Source organism: Arachis ipaensis, chromosome B3 (assembly GCF_059453495.1).
Source record: "Arachis ipaensis isolate K30076 ecotype BB chromosome B3, ASM5945349v1, whole genome shotgun sequence".
Lineage (NCBI taxonomy): Eukaryota > Viridiplantae > Streptophyta > Magnoliopsida > Fabales > Fabaceae > Arachis > Arachis ipaensis.
The window spans coordinates 8,788,839-8,806,389 of NC_142438.1; the positions used below are offsets into that span (position 1 = coordinate 8,788,839).

At 31.7% G+C, this 17,551-nt stretch overlaps 2 protein-coding genes across 2 annotated transcripts; both read right to left on the reverse strand.

The window, feature by feature from the left end:
* Positions 1 to 439: 439 nt before the first annotated feature.
* On the reverse strand, positions 440 to 3,974 carry LOC107628766 (Plasma-membrane choline transporter family protein). Its single transcript, XM_016331365.3, has 3 exons — positions 2,550 to 3,974; positions 1,433 to 1,778; positions 440 to 998 (listed from the first exon to the last, which is right to left on the reverse strand). The coding sequence occupies exons 1-3, from the start codon at positions 3,533 to 3,535 to the stop codon at positions 735 to 737; spliced, it is 1,596 nt and encodes a 531-aa protein (XP_016186851.1). The 5' UTR covers positions 3,536 to 3,974; the 3' UTR covers positions 440 to 734.
* A 388-nt stretch (positions 3,975 to 4,362) lies between these two features.
* Positions 4,363 to 7,671, reverse strand: LOC107628765 (Cyclophilin-like peptidyl-prolyl cis-trans isomerase family protein). Its single transcript, XM_016331362.3, has 7 exons — positions 7,346 to 7,671; positions 6,000 to 6,081; positions 5,784 to 5,831; positions 5,521 to 5,544; positions 5,254 to 5,436; positions 5,048 to 5,123; positions 4,363 to 4,888 (listed from the first exon to the last, which is right to left on the reverse strand). The coding sequence occupies exons 1-7, from the start codon at positions 7,442 to 7,444 to the stop codon at positions 4,699 to 4,701; spliced, it is 702 nt and encodes a 233-aa protein (XP_016186848.1). The 5' UTR covers positions 7,445 to 7,671; the 3' UTR covers positions 4,363 to 4,698.
* Between the last annotated feature and the right edge of the window lie 9,880 nt (positions 7,672 to 17,551).

The following is a 17,551-nucleotide window of genomic DNA, read 5'->3' on the forward strand; positions in this document are numbered from 1 at the left end:
TCTATAATAACATATTCCATTGTTTTTCTACAAAAAGATTACATAGGTTTCGAATAATATAACTTGGGAGATATATGAACAAGTCAGAAATTGTCAAGTGTTGACAGCTTTCTGAAATGAAAAGTATAAATAGTTGGATATGGATCTATAAGAAAAATAAGAAAGGAGTATCTATATTGTACATCAGTATCAATATCTTGATTGTGTATCTAGTTACTGGTTTATTCTTAGAATGAAGTAATGCAGAAGACAAGTTGACAATAATGAGAAAACAAGAAAATAAGCAGAGTCCTCGTTTCCCATTCATGATTCAACATATTTGCTGCCACATGAGATTGCTAGACTAAAATTAAGCAAACCATTCTTTTTCTTTGACATGACTTGGATAAGAAGCAAATAAATGAAAGCACTACAAACTACAAAGTAGCACAAATTATGCTTAGTCGTTGAACAAAATTGTTTGATTTATGAGCTTCACTTGTGCTCTTCAGTCTTCAGTCTTCACCCTTACAGAAGAAGTATAGTACATAGTTCAGGTTACATGGTAAACTTAAGTCAGCATTCAAATAAACTTAATTTCCCTTGCTCTCTACAACTACAAATTATTAAACTACATTTCTAAAAGAAACACTCAAGAAGTATGCACAATAGGCTCACACACAGCTCTAACTTAAGAATGCCCTCAAAGTAGCAATTCAAATGTCTCAAAACATTTGACTCCTAAGAAGAACTATTTACACACCTAGAATTCTTGTTACAACATTAGATTGTCTGCTACTCCTGCTAATGGGCAAGTGAACATAAACCTCATGGACATCTTGTTTGCAGACTTCTCCGCTATCACGGTCTATGGCATAGCAGACATAAATTGAGTCGATTACAATGTCTAGTACATGCACAAAGAATCCCAGCACTATGATCAGCAGCAACCAAGCTAGCGCTGCTACTAGATATGAATCGGACCCAAGACTCGTTGTGGTCTTTAATATAACACATACCTGCTTATACAAAAAACAATTAGGACAAATGTAAATAAAAGAGATAGAAAACAATGAAAGCAGGAAAACAAACTAGTAATTGTTGGACCCCAACATATCATTTTTAAGATATTATAAGTCAAAGAGTTTCATAAGATGGTCACTAAGTTAAATTATCCTACATTGTTCATCTCATCCCCAAAAAACAAAAAGCAAAAAGGAACAACAAACTGCAAAAGCGAAAGACCATAATTTATGGCTGTCAATTGAACATGGACAATGTTAATGGAAGGATATGTTGTAAGTTGTTATCAACATCCACAGGCTACACGCATAAGAAAGCTCTTCAAGTATCTCATGCTTCAAGAGGATTGTTGAAATTTATGCCTAGTTATGCATATTAGCAAGCCTCTAATTGAAACAAGCATATAAAGAGAAATATCAACAAAACGTACCACAATTGTGTATATTGCCGACAGGACAAAGATAATTCCGGCCAGGATGCGAGATGAGATGGTCTCCACAAAAACAGCAGACAGAAGATTACGTCTTAGAAGTTCATATGTCATCCTTGCAGATGTGCAGTAAGCCTCACCGGTTATTGCGGCAAAGTTGATGGTAAACTTATTAAGAAAATCCACTGCTGCCAGGAAGGCATTCACACAGCATCGCAATATCAGGTTAAATATCCCCGGAGCATCCTCTTGTCTAGCACTATCAACCGCAGAACGAACCATTCGGACAACACACATAAGCAATCCTGACAAACATACGGTGCCCACAGAAGGACCAAAAGCATTTCTGCCAACCAAATTCTCATAGTCAATGTCTTTCTAACTGTAAAGCAGCCATCTAACTATGCCTTTCTAAACGTAAATCAACTATTCAGTTCAACTCAATTGAACGCATATTTTCCTTTTTCTCTTCCTGTATCCTAATCAAAGAGTATGCTGCTTTGGGAATCACAAAAAATTTGCAAGTAGTAGGACACATCAAAAGACAACAAATTATTTACATTTCGTAACCAATCCATTTAAACAACTGATATTAACCAGAATTTACAAACGACAACAGAATTAGCCAAAGATACTCAAACTAAGCATTTTAACATTGGATGCACAACTTGATGGGGAAACATTATTATATCCGAGGTCTTGCTATTTAGTACCAAAATAGGCAATAGCAATAACAACAGAAAGACAATACTGAGATATTGAAGCCACACTGTTCATCGAATTGATCATATGATTTCTTCAGTACCAAGAATAATTTTTGTTATATTATAATCAAAATGCTCAATTCTGGTTAATCAACTACTCTCATCAAAGATTCAGCACATACTACATATGCATTTTACAGGCAGGACAGGGGAATCAAGTTATCTGCTATTACCATGAAAGAATACTATGATCATTTACTTCTATCAATCACCACACAGCATCAATGATCATGCCAACTAAATAAACAAAAATGCGCCTAAAATCCTCAACTTATTAATCAAACATCACAAGCAGGTAAAGTAAGCAAGCAAATGCAAAGAAACATGACCACAGCAATGATGTTTGTTTTCACCTTATAGAATTTGTAATACTCTTTCTTGGAACTTGATCATCCTTTGAGAAATACCAGTGAGCAATAGTCCCACTGATCACATAAACCTGCGCCTCAACCATCGCCGTTGCGGACCACAGCATAGTGAGTATTGCCAGCGCAAAATAAGCCGGCACCCAACTATCCTGCTTCCAAACACATCCAATTTCATCACCTTCCAAACTTTTCGGCACAACTTTGCCGTTAAACGTGGCGAAAACCATGAACACCACCATGGGAACGTAGTAGAGCAAAAGGCCAATGGTCAAACAGGGTAGCACCCCGAACAAACCCAGGTTCCAAGAAAGCGCGTTTGATGCCACACCGATTATGCTGATTGTGAGCTCAACACGGTGCCAATTCGCAACGAGGATCCACACGATTACCCCAATCACGAGGAAGAGGAAGACGAGAACGAGAATGCGGTATACCATGGGGAAAACATCGCTGCAAGTGGGGCTGACAGTGCAGACAACGAACCAGTAAACGTTGAGGAAGATGGGGATGACGATGAAGAAGGGGAGAGTAGCGTAGACAAGGTGTTTGGTATAATGCTTGAGAAAAAGGAGGAGTAGCCAGCAAATGGGTATGCTGAGAATGAAGGTGATAACGAGGGTCCATGTCAAGTCCTCAACAAAATTGGAGGAATAGTATGTAGAATTGAGGGAGAGGAGGAAGTAGGTGGTGGAGGTGGAGGTGGAGGTGGTGCAGGTTTGGGTGGTTGGGTTGAAGGAGAAGGAAGAGAGGGAAGCAGGGTAGTCGGGGTTTCTGTGGAAGATGGAGAAGATGCCGAAGGCGAAAGTGGAAAGAGAGAAGAGGAGAAAGAGGATGAAGAAAGGAAGGTCCTTGAAGGAACGAGGGCCATGGTTGTATGATATGTGAATGAAGGATTCTTGTGAGTCAGGTGAGTGAGGTTCAAGAAGAGGGTGCGATGGGGAAGAGCTTGGGTCCTCGTTGTTGCTACCCATTGAACAAGATACTCTCAACAATTCAATTCACAAGACAACTGACTCACTCAGCTGTGTTTTCCCATGTTTTTGTTTGTGTTTCAATCCCAAATTCCCAACACACAAATCTAAAACATGTCTGGAGGTCTCAAGATTTGTACATGTGTTGAGGTAGATTTACTTTTTGTGGAAAATTTTCCATATTTTTATTGAATTTTATAGAATAGTTGAATTTAAAGGCTTGAAGCTTGATTGTTCTGCCCTTTTTGTTTTCTCCATTTTTGTTCTGCCCTTTCAGGATATTCTCTTATTCGCCTAATATTATTATATTGATTTAAGATTATAGCAAGGTTTGGTTAAGAACTGCAAAATCCATGTGCTATGAAAACTCAAGCTAATCTGGCTTTGCACTTTATGCCTCAGCCTCACGTTGTTTCAGTCTGGATATATCCAAACCGACAACTATTAAGAAATTAGGATAAGATTTGATATTATTTATTGCCACAATAAACCACCACTTTGTTTTCATTATTAGAGCAACTTCTCTTCGATTTGATTCTCTCCAGACTTCTCAACATATGTAATCATTCATCACCTTCTTTCATCTCTTCAATACAGGAATTGTCATTTTTTCTTTTAAAATGTACTGTTCATCATAGGATTTAGTTGAATGAGCTATGGATCAAGTTGGTAAAATGTAAATTATTAAAAAATAAATTGAAATCAATTTTTTCATTATTAATTTAAAAATATCATTGGCGTTTTGTTACAACAGTTTTGACTTTTGACTCCCTTTTTCTGAGAATTCTAGATCAGACAATGTAAGAAAGACTACCGAACAAAATAGCTTTGAGACAACAAAATAATGACAATATATTTGTGCATAGAACAAGTAAATATTTCTGTTAATTTCTTTCCTTTCTCTACAGCCAACCCTAACAGCTTTGTTTATATAAGGTGTTAAATACAAATACACAAAATGACTTTTGGGAAAAATACAATACACAGAAAAGGACTTGAAACAGACTATAAATATCAAACAAGCTACTAAAATTGTCATGCTAAAAATTGAACTAAAATTTTATCAGAACTAATTTCTTAAAAGCTTTGGCTCGGATACTAGAGTTTAACCTTACTCATCCCATTAGTTTGAGGTGTGCAATGTATGATAAAAAAAAATATGCTTATGTTGTTGTCACTGATTTGGAAGTTGAAATTTCCTCATCCCACTGGCTCTTGGGTATCTCTCCACAATCTGCAATCACCACCTTCTTTCTGGGTTTTCCGCTATACGTTCCAGCTCCCCCTTCGATCGCAAACACATTATCCATGCCTTGAATAACCTTTCCAAAGACAACATGCTCACCATCCAACCTGCAAAGTTCGCATGTAAATCGCCATATCTAGTTGTGATGGCACAATGAACATGTATTTGACCTTTCAAAGAACAAATTTGAACTCGGTATTCCTCTACATGCAAGATTGTCATACAACATGAAATTGTGTATCAAGCATCATCAAGATATAACTTACCAATAGGCCTTCACTGTGGTAATAAAAAACTGGGAGCCATTTGAATCAGGTCCTGAATTTGCCATAGCAACAACACCTGCAACAATTGAATAAATAAATTTTAATGGAAAGGAACATATAGACTAAAGAAACAAAGAAACATCACGGCTGTTTCAGGAAGATTGGTAAAGTGAAATACTAGCATCCAAGTAAATAATGTTACACACCAGCATGAGAGTTTTTTATCTTGAAATTCTCATCAGGAAAGGTGCCACCATAAATAGATTCAGATCCTTTGCCATCACGATGAACAATGTCTCCACCCTGAATCACAAAACCAGATATTATCCGATGAAGTGGTGTTCCTTTGTAGTGAAGTTTTACGCCACTAGAACTCTTGCCCTTCTCCCCTACACAGTTGGGAACCATCCACATCAGTAAATACACGTAATTGGGGCTAATTAATAAGCAACGAAAGAAGATATTATAAATACCTGTGCACAAAGCTCTGAAATTTTCTGCAAGCAGGAAATTTTCAACCATTAAAAAAATTAGAATAGAATTATGAAGAGTATAAAAATGACTATGTATAAAGCATACAAATCCAACTAAGGTAGCTTCAACAGGAAGATTTAATTTTGAATTAAAACTAAGTTTAGATACCCTGAATATGGATGATCCCATTAAGGAGGCTCACCCTCGACTTCCATTTTGCAGATTAATCACTAATAATTCAAATAGAAGATCAACAACTTACCAACAGTTTTTGGTACAACATGGCCATATAATCCAATCACGATCCTACCTACAGAAGTAGTTTTGTAATTGTTAGTAGTAAACAATGAAGGGCATATATATACTAGCTGAAAATAACTTGTTATTTCTGTCTTTCTACACTAACAAAATTATGAAGCAAGTCAAATAGGTTCGAATAAAAGCAATTAGTGAAAATTCTAAAAGATTTCTTAACTACCTAAGCGCTGTTTATCAATATCAATATCCAAAAAAACCCTGTGTGTAATATCAGGCTCCTCTTCTAATATCATCACCTCGTCCTACATCAGAAAAGGCATAAGTTTATCACTGAATGAACCAATAAACAAGTGACGAACCAATAAACAATACAGATGAAAATAAAATAAAACAAAATATAGCCTTTTCCGAGTCAGGTACTTGGACTAAAAGTTCCATCATAAACTATGTCTAAAGACAATAGAGATGAAAACATATGTGGAAAAAAACTTACAAATAGATCTACTCATCAATTTTCAATCATATAATGCAGAATAGTTTGTGCAAAAACTTAAAAGAGTTACACATAATGCTCTTAAAACAATTGAACACATAATATAGTGGGGGAAAAACCTAATTTGTCTTTTCAACGGTGTACAACTAGAAAGGATTTAGAGTATATAAATACTGAACACCTTATTCTAAGATCTAGCATCTACAAACACTGGAAACAGGGAATGCCCACAATAAGCTGGGGAAAAAGATTTCAATGGTATATGTAATATAACAATGACATGTTGACTTCGACCAAAAACTTAGACTCAAAACATGAATAAAAGGTTACAGAAAACTCTAGCTGAAATGATTTCCCTGAGGCTAAAATTTTTTCCATATCATCTTGTCTTCACATTATATCACTGTCTTGCTATTTTATGTACATCAAGTAGTCCACACACCCTCCAGACATAGTAACATTATCTTCATCACTTTCACCATATTTCTACTAAATGCATAGCCTCCTATAAGCACCAAATGATACCTCAATCTGGATCCCAAAGATATACCATCACAAAGTAAGAAAGGGATCACAAAGCTAATACATTATGGTCTCTACCCTCCTTTTGAAGATATCATTATCCTCTTTTCTCTCTTAAACTGAGTCAAAAAGATTAGTTGTGCAGAGCTAACCTATCCCTTATTGAACTGCCCAACCTATCTAGATTCATAATTCAAGAAATAAAATACATGCACCCCTCCCAAACACAACTCAACAATAAAGAAAAGGGAAGACATTGCAGGGTCATTCTAATACAACACAAAATCTAGCTATAGGAAGAGTTCATCCATGATGGAATTAGGAAGCACATTGATCAAGACAATGTAAGCAAGAACAAAAGAAACAGAATACCCAAATCATGTTCCATTCTATCAGGGAGTTAAGACGAGATTCAAAACCAACCCCATCAAAATGATAGCAACATAAACAATCACAAAGCAAACAACTTGCGGCAAAACCGGTCCACTACCCAAATCAGATCCACAATGCAAGTATGGCATAAAGTAAAAAAAGGGGGTTAAAGGGCATACTTGTTTAGAGCCATAGAGCGCGAAAATGATGAAGATTGAAAGAACAAGGTATAAAAGGACGAATCGCGGCTGAACGAGGAAAGAGATTACTCTGCCCATTGCTTCCTTCGATGCCCCTCTTCGCTCAGACACATCCAATTAAAGAAAAATTGAAACTTTGCGACCGTCCATGGCATATAGCTTAATGATGCTATATCCGTATCGCTGAATCCCCAAAAATTGGGGCAATTTTTCTGTGCAAAATTGCTGAAGCCGAAGGTTCAAGGTGGTTCAAGGGGGTTCAAGTTTCCAGAAGAGAGGGCAGAGGGGAACGCAACCTATATATCAAGATTCATTTTTTAATTTTAATTGGTACTTATTAACAAAACAAATATTAATTCATTATTTTATTATAATTGATATGAATAATTGTATTCAAAATAATATTTTACTAAGCAGATTAACTGTGTTTTTTAAAGAAAGTAAATGGACTATAACTATTTAAATAACAAAATATGTCATTTTATTTATTACATCGAATAATAAATTATTTTTATGAAAAATTTATGTATTTCTTACTCTATCTAGATTGCATTAGTATTTGTCAAATATATACTTTACTATTAAAATGATTGTTATAAAAAGTAGAACTCAAATCATTTAGGTTATACTCTTCCTTTGTTTCCATTAAATACATTAACTTTTTAATAAATTTAATAAATTAAAAAATTATTTTTTAAATAAAAGTAAAAATTAAAGGATACTTTTTAGTTTTTAAATTTTGAGCTATAATTAATTTTGTATTTTTTTTTGTGATTTAAATAAATTAAACAAAAGAAAAAAAATAAAAAAGACAAAGAAACTGCTTAAGTAGAGGGACAGCTCCGTTTAAAAGTTAAAACTACTCTTAATAAACTCCTCCTAAGAAGAAGGAAGTTAACATGATGAAGTTGTAACCTTATTGCCATTTTTACCATGATATGTGCCACCGTGTTTTCATTTCTCATAATCAAACGAAAGTCAACACGCCAATTCCAATGCATAATATCCTTTATTTTGAGCACCAATTAATCAATAAACCCAAAACTATCTTGGCGATTAGTAATAAGATTAAACGCTTCCATACAATCTGTCTCACAAATAGCATCTCGTTAACCCAGATCCTAGACTAAGAGATATTCTCTCCAAAGAGCAAATAATTCCCCTTGAAGAATACTATTACTCCCAATCATTTCTAAACACCCCATTTGCTAACTTCCATTACAATCTCTAATCGCAAGTAAAACCAATGAACTAGGATAACTAGCATCACAATTAATCTTGAAAGTATTAATGGATGTAAAATTCCAAAAAACATTTAGAATAGAGGGAAGGGACATACGTTGTAATTCAAAAATATTTCTAAGCTCTGTTTTTGACATTAATACCAGATAAATCACTTTTTCTGGATGTCTGATGAGGATTAAATATGTCATTATTCCGTACTCGCCATATCCACCAAAGTCCTGAAAAAAACCTGAACGGATGCTCTGTGCTATGATACAAGAACCAATTCTTCAAATCCAAATGATGACAAGAAATATTCAACCTATGCTATACAAACTGAGCTTTTGAACAATCTCGAATACAATGTAAAACTGATTCCTGCCTAGAAAGACATATTGGGCACCTATCCGATGAGGACATCCCTCTTCTGTAGCGAAAACTTGTAGTAGGAAGAGCCTCCTTAAGACACAGCAAAATCAAAAACTTGTGCTTTTCCGAAATAAGCTGGCGCCAAAGCCAAAACTAATTCTCCTGCTCCTCCCAACCAAACAGTTGCTTACTCAACTACAAATAACCATTGCATGATCATAGGCTTTAACAGTAAACCCAAACCAATACTAACACACTTTCGGACCTGCTTGCAAATCTGGATGGTAAGAAAGAATATTACCTTCCAGATTTTGAGATAAAGGAGAATAAAGAGTATCCAAATGCCACCTACCAACCGACCAGATATCCTGTATCCAAAGATTTGAATAAGAAATGTGAACATAATCAATCTCATTAGATAACTGCCCTTCTCTTCTCAAGCTAAAAAACTAAAAATTCTGGTTCAAATTCCTAATACACCAAGCAAACCCATCATTCAACACTTCTCAAGCCTTGCAAATACTCATCCAAATAGGAAAGCCCTTATTCTTAGGACAACCAAAACAGTCATATACAGATTATCGGTATTTGACATCCAACAATTGAATCTATAACTTGTTTGACTGCTGAAAAAAAGTCAAAACTAGCTTTTCAAGAAGAGCAATATTCACACAATAAGGATCTCTAATCTCCAAACCTCTATGTTTTTTTGGAGTAACTAGTACTTTCCAACTAACAAAATTTAATCTTCTTTCGTCAACTTGTCCTTTCTAAAAAAAAATCTCATCATAGACTCCAATTTACTAATGATTCATTTGAGAAAAATAGAGATCTGTATCTGGTACGTGGGAATAGCAGTTGCAACGGAATTAACCAAATAGAGTCTACCAGCCCGATTAAGTAAATTTCCTTTCCAACTTGTTAATCTACCCCGAATCTTATCTAGGACACCATTGAAAGCTGAACGGGTCACCCTAAAATGGCTAAGGGTAATCCCACGATATTTGCCCAAGTCTTGGACAAATATGATAGAGGACACTCCAGTGAAAACCTCTTTCATTGTTGCAGAGACATTTTTGGAGTAAAGCGCTTTAGACTTCTCCACATTAATTTTCATCCCAAATGCTTTGCAAAAAATCTCTAAAACCAACATCACACTTTGCACTTGTCTCTTTGTAGCTTTACAGAATAAAAGCAAGTCATCCACAAAACATTAAGTGGGATATTCTTGATCCCCTCTAGAAACAGCAACTGGCTCCCACAAGCCCAAATCAATTTGATGACTAATAAAACATGACAATCTCTCCATACACAACACAAAAAGATAAGGTGACATATGGTCTCCTTGTCTAAGACCCCGGTTAGGAGTAAAGCCATTAAGATGATTTCCATTCCAAATAATAGATAAGAAGGAAGCAGTGACACAATTCATAATTAAATTAATTGTAGGACTGAAAAAAACCAAAGCTCTTAAGGGAATGGGCTAAAAAACTCCAATCAACTCTTTCATAAATTTTCTCCAGATCAATCTTAAAGGCCAGTGTGCCTTTCTTTGATTTAGTCTTCTTCATAAAGTAGAGGACCTCTTGAGCAATAATGATATTGTCAAGAGTCTCTCGTCCCGGAATAAATCCTCTTTGAAGTGGGCCAACAATCTCTGTAAGATGAAGATGGAGCCTACTAACAAGAACCTTCGTGATGATCTTGTAAACTACATTACAGAGACTAATTGACCTAAAATTTTTCATCGATATTGGCAATTCAACTTTTGGAATAAGAACCAGCAAAGTCTCCATAATTCTCGCATCAAGAGCAACATCGGAAAAAGCCTCTTAACTATCTTTCAAACATCAAGACCAATGATCTTCCAATATTTTTCGAAGAAGAAAGCTTGAAATCCATCAGGATCCGAAATTTTAAAAGAATTCATGTGAAAAAACAATTGTTCTGACTTTCTCCATAGTAACTGGTGTCGTAAGATCATTACAAGCTTCCTTCATTCAAAAAAAAAAAAGATGCATATCACTAAAACAATCCAAATCAACATCATTCAAATAATAAAATAGGCTTTTCTATAGTTAACTTTGTATTATTACCTATACTTTTATATCTATATTTATACTTCCTATAATAAGAATTGCCTTATTCATAATTTTTTTTTTAACTTTTTGTTTTCTATTGTTTTCTTTCTTTCTTTTTTAATCAATTTTTGTTATTCATTTTGTGCTCTTATATTTTTATTTTCAAGAGAAAACTATATAATATCATGAATATATAACTTTACGGCATTATTGGTATGGTGCAGAAACAAAATTTTTTCTACATATATAGACATAAGATATCAAATTAATTTTAGAAAAATTTTAAAATATAATTATAAATATTAAATAAAAAATAATATATTAAAAATATGTTATTATCAAATTTTAAAATACTTTTAAAAAATTTATAATTTTATATGACCTAATAATATTTTTAATAAATATTGTTATCCAAAGTATTTTTAGATCAGATCGTATGTAAAATGATTTGAACATGTGCCAAACAATATAATAAATTAATAATTTATTTTTGATATTTTTATGAGATGAACATAACTAATATCAGATTTACAAAAGTATAATTTGGTGTAAGATATGTAAATATAGTTTATATAAATTTATTATTCTCTATGAAATAAAGTGAAGATATTTCATTTATGAATCAATAAAATTTAACGAATAACTCGATATAGTCACTTTTTATAGATGTTTCTAACAAGTTTCCTAAAGACACTAGTAGTTAGGATACTATAAAAATAATTTTCTTATAAAAATACAAAGTGATTGTTAATTTTCAAAATATAGTATGTATCCTAAATGTTGGGAAAAAATTCCTCATTTATTCCATTAATTAATGTTCTTATTTCTTAGAATATTCCTTTAACCAAATTCTTTTCTTAAAGATTAAACACTTCATTATTTAATATAATCCAAATTAATTTGAAAATACAATATACATCATTTATTTCACTCTATGTGTGTTAGTGTGTAGATGAATTAATATGGTTCGTTTGACCTATTTTGTTGTCCGATTTCAATTGTTTGACCTGCGTTGTGTCACACCTAGTTCATTCAGCCTCTCTGTTCTATGCTGTAATTTTTTTTACCGACAGTCATCTATATTGATGCCGTCATATTTTTTTGGAATGTAATCAATCTCATTTTTCACTTAATGTAGATGAATTTACACTATGAGTAGATACTCTTAAGGCTCAGGATTCGGTGGTCCAGAAATCTTTGGACCACTTAGTGGTCCAAGTAAAAAAACATGTTTTTTAAGATTTTTTAACAACTGTTACATAGTCTTTTAACTAATTTTAATTATAAATTGACCCTATATATTTTATATAATTATAAAAACGATTTTTTATTTTATAAATAATTAATTTATCATAAATTTATCATGTTCATTAACAATCAAATACAAAAACAACAACAATTAGATCATCCATGGATCCCAATCGTGTTTCGCTGAAATCCAATCGATTGGACTATCAAACCAATCGATTGAAATTTAACCCAATCGATTGGATTTCAGTTTATCACTAAACAATCGATTGTATATTGCTGGTAAGCATGGTTTTGCATAAATCAATCGATTGGTGAAAGTAACCAATCGATTGAACAATGAATTAAATGTGAAATTTATGTAATTCAATCGATTGGTCACGGCTAAACAATCGATTGGTCTCAATATTCAATCGATTGGTTACGGCTAAAAATCGATTGAACTTTGCACGTAACTTCTAATTCAATCGATTGGTTTGAAACTTCAATCGATTGGAAAGTGTCCTAAATGTGTTTTTTTCAGTTTTCAATCGATTGGTATTGTAATCCAATCGATTGAAATTTCAAAATCGCTATATACTAAACCCAAACCATGCGTATTGAATTAGAAGTTACGTTTATTATTATTATTATTATTATTATTATTATTATTATTATTATTATTATTATTATTATTATTATTATTATTATTATTTTGAATTTCATTTGAGTATTTTTCTAATTAAAGATAATTATAGATAAGATATAATTAGATAAATTGATCAAATTTAATTTCTTAAATTGAAAATATGTTCTTAAGTTGAAATTGAAAAGTATTTGTTTTTAATTAAAAGATAAGATATCTTAGACAGTTTTAAGATTATTCGGCTGTTTCGCAAATTTTTTAAAAGATAGAATTCAAATTTTGTTATCTTTTTTGGGTATATATATGTGTTCAATCCGACTAATTTTGTATATGTTGACAAATTATTTTAACTATTTGCCTTTCAACCAAGTCTACTCCTAATATATTCTTCCGTTGATAATAATCATGGATATTCCTTCTAACGAAGATATAGTGGGAGTCTCAAATGATGCTACCAACACACAGAATATGTCACTGGACTGTGATTTTATCAAAGTTGATTTTGGTGATCAACTTGGAACTACAATTCCTAGTGCAAAGGTAATCCTTAATGGTTATTTAATATCTAGTATAACGTATTACGAGTAATTTAAACTTTAATTTTTTCTTGTTTTCTACGGGATGACCAAGTTATTAATGACGATGTTATTCAAAGCGAGGATCTAAATAAAGTTCAAGAATTGTCTAGTAGAGTGGATAAGGTCCTCTCTAACATGGAGGTAATTTGATGTGACAAACAGTAACTAATATGGAGGTCCTATTTTTTGGTACTAATTCATAATGTATAATTTGTAGCTTGATGATCACGATATTCGCATGATAACCGCGGTGCATATACTCCGGAGTCGGATCAACCATAAGAAGCCACAGATTATAGCATCGGTCGAGGAGTTTTGGAATATGCACAGTTCTTATAATTAATCTAGATAGACTATAATACTTTGGTTAGTGCGTATTTATTTGTTAGAGTTAGTGGATGTACTTCCTGCGAATTTCTTTAAATGACTTCTTAAATAGAAATGTATTGCTTTGTTACTTTTCGCAATTTTATTCTATTTCTATGCACCGTATGGAGTTTTAGTTTAATTTATTTTAAAAACACATATTTTTATCATGAAGTAATGTCATTTCCATTGATTATTTCAACAACCAGCTCATACAAACCTTATTTCAACCACCAGCTCATACAAACATTAGATCAACCACCATCCCATACAAATATTATTTCAAACTATAAGTGATAAATCTGTAAATAAATAAAGCAAAATACAACCATGACGATTTTCTCTTACTTATTAATAAAATAATATTATTTTGTTACTTCTTGTTTCTAAAATTACGAAAAGAAATTAAAGTAAAAAAAATGAAAACACATTTTTTTCTACTCAAACGTTAAATTTATCCATCTTAATCGTGTTTATGAAAATAAATTCTTGTAATCGTTATTTATATTTGTAACTGCTTAGTTTTAAAACCCAAATCTTAGTTCGTTACAACCGAATTATTATCCGAATTATTTTCATACTTAGCTACTTCAATTTAATTAACATTAGTGGATTACAATTGAAATGGAAAAACTAAAGAAGCGAGCTACATACTAACAGCTAGGAGTCTAGGATTATTACCTAGCTAGATTGTCATTAATTGTAAGCAACCAATTGCTAATCCCACCAAGAAAGCAAATTCATCTTGTCATATAAGTAGAATGATTAATTCAAGTATATTATTATTGTGAAATATTGTGGAATATGTATGTACAGTATTAAAAATATATCATCAGCCGTTTTTCTACCCTTCCTATTATTCATCCAAGATCAACTTACACATAGTATTATTTATTCGATGGAATTAATGATGTAGTATTCTAAAATAATTATTTCTACACATGGCAGTGAAAAAATAATCATTAGTTCCAGATATATAAAAAAGACAAAGAAATAAACATATTATAATAAATTAATAAGTATATGAATGTATTATGAGCAAGGTTCAGAGAACCGAATCGGTCATCGAACCGACAGAATCACTGGTTCACTGATTGAACCGGTCCAACCGTGGTCTAACCAAAAAAACTATTTTAGAATAAAATAATATATAAATTTTAAATATATATCCTAAAATATAATTATAGCTTTTGATAAAGATCTTCCTACCAATCCAGTTTCTTTTGGTATAGCTTTGTGGGATAATTATAACTTTGTGGTATAATTATACCAATTCAAAATTAGACTGCATATACTACATTAAAGGAGAAATCTTATGCGTGTACAACAAATGATATATAATTACGATAATTCTTTGCAGTGAAATCATATTAGTAAAATCTCATTACACATAGAAAGCATAAGCACGACTATTGGAAGAATGTATAAAATCTCATTAATATAGTGAAAAAGAAAAAATACAAATACGGAACTGATTTTCTGCCCAAAAACATTAAAGATTATGGAGGTTGCTAACTATCACTATCTAACTCAGCCGTTGCTTCGGTACACATGTCGCCATCGTCCGAACCGATTGCTTCATTTTCTAAAGACTTGAGGGTATGATATTAAATTAGTTAGGTAAAGATATTAGTGAATTAACAATTAAGACATAAATCTATTACATAGTGAAAAATAATACATATAAAACTATTAAATTACCTAATATTTGTTTTTATTTTTTAAACACAAATTTTATATATAAGTATAATTTCTTAAAATTTTGGGGGGTTCAGGCCACTACTCGCCCCCTCTAGGTCCGTCCCTGATTGCTAGCCAATTAGTAATAAAAAATAATAACATCTATTTACTTTTTAGTAATTCTCAATGTCTTGTCAGTTAATAAAAGATAAAAAAATATTTTTTCATTACACAATCAATTTTACGAATAAAGTATCGAAACGAATAATAGGAAAATTAGATATTCTATCCACTTACCTCGATTTTGTAATCAAAACGATGGATTGTTTTCTGAACACTACAATGAAAAAAATTGATTGGATCTTTGCTGATTGGTGCAACGGTGATTGATTGGTGCAACGGTGATTGTCGATTAACGATGAACAAAAGGTGGATATTAAATAGACGGATAAAAAATAAAAAAAATTGGATATTTAGTAGATGGATGGATGTTCGAAAGAAAAACAATGAGATTTTTTATAAAGAGAGTGATACACGATTTTAATGGTGGAATTGAATAATTGGTGATGGATTATTCACCAATTTATAATGTTAATATTAAGGAAAAGATAAGATTAGAGTATCTAAATCAAAATAAAACTTTACAAAAGCAAGATAGAATTTTAATAATAAGATAGATGAATAAAAAGATAATTATCATTAATTAGCTAAATACTCAAATGAAATTCAAAATAATAATAATAATAATAATAATAATAATAATAATAATAATAATAATAATAATAGTAGTAGTAGCAGGAAAAAACAAATTAACAAAAGTTCAAAAATTTGGCAACTAATAGTAATAATAATCTTAGACGGATCATATTTAAAGAAGAAGTTTCAAAATTGGTAGATAGATTAAACGAAATCAAGCCCCTACCAATCGATTGAAGTATACTTAAACACAATGTTCCAATCGATTGTTTTGTTATTTTAATCGATTGGAGTACATATAATTACAGTATTAATCGATTGGTTTTATATGCAATCGATTGAAATTGAAATTGATGATAATTCAATCGATTTTTAGCCGTAACCAATCGATTGAATATTGAGACCAATCGATTGTTTAGCCGTGACCAATCGATTGAATTACATAAATTTCACATTTAATTCATTGTTCAATCGATTGGTTACTTTCACCAATCGATTGATTTATGCAAAACCATGCTTACCAGCAATATACAATCGATTGTTTAGTGATAAACTGAAATCCAATCGATTGGGTTAAATTTCAATCGATTGGTTTGATAGTCCAATCGATTGGATTTCAGCGAAACACGATTTCATGACTCCTCAAGAACGTCTCGGATCGAATGTAATATTTTAAGAAAATTGGGATCCATGGATGATCTAATTGTTGTTGTTTTTGTATTTGATTGTTAATGAACATGATAAATTTATGATAAATTAATTATTTATAAAATAAAAAATCGTTTTTATAATTATATAAAATATATAGGGTCAATTTATAATTAAAATTAGTTAAAGGACTATGTAACAGTTGTTAAAAAATCTTAAAAAACATGTTTTTTTACTTGGACCACTAAGTGGTCCAAAGGTTCCTGGACCACCGAATCCTGAGCCTACTCTTAAATTTCGTAATGTTTGATTTAGAAAATTTGGGATGTTTTTTATGAGTTGTGCTTTGAAAATTGTGATTTTTATTTTAAAAAATTGGATAATTATTGACATGATAAAAAAAGACGACTAATTTTATAGTATCTATAAATTAGTGCTTAAATTTTGCTTAACTTATTTTTTGTAGTAAATTTTAATTTAAAAATTATTTATTTTTTATATCTTTTAAATTAAATATATTTTAATTTTTAATTTTTTTTATAAGTAAATATTATTTTTGGGCATCATAACATTCACCAAAAAAGAATATATTACTAAATTTGAATTCTTTAAATTTCAGATGTAATGCATAAAATTTAGAATTTGATATGCAGTGTAATTAATTGAATCA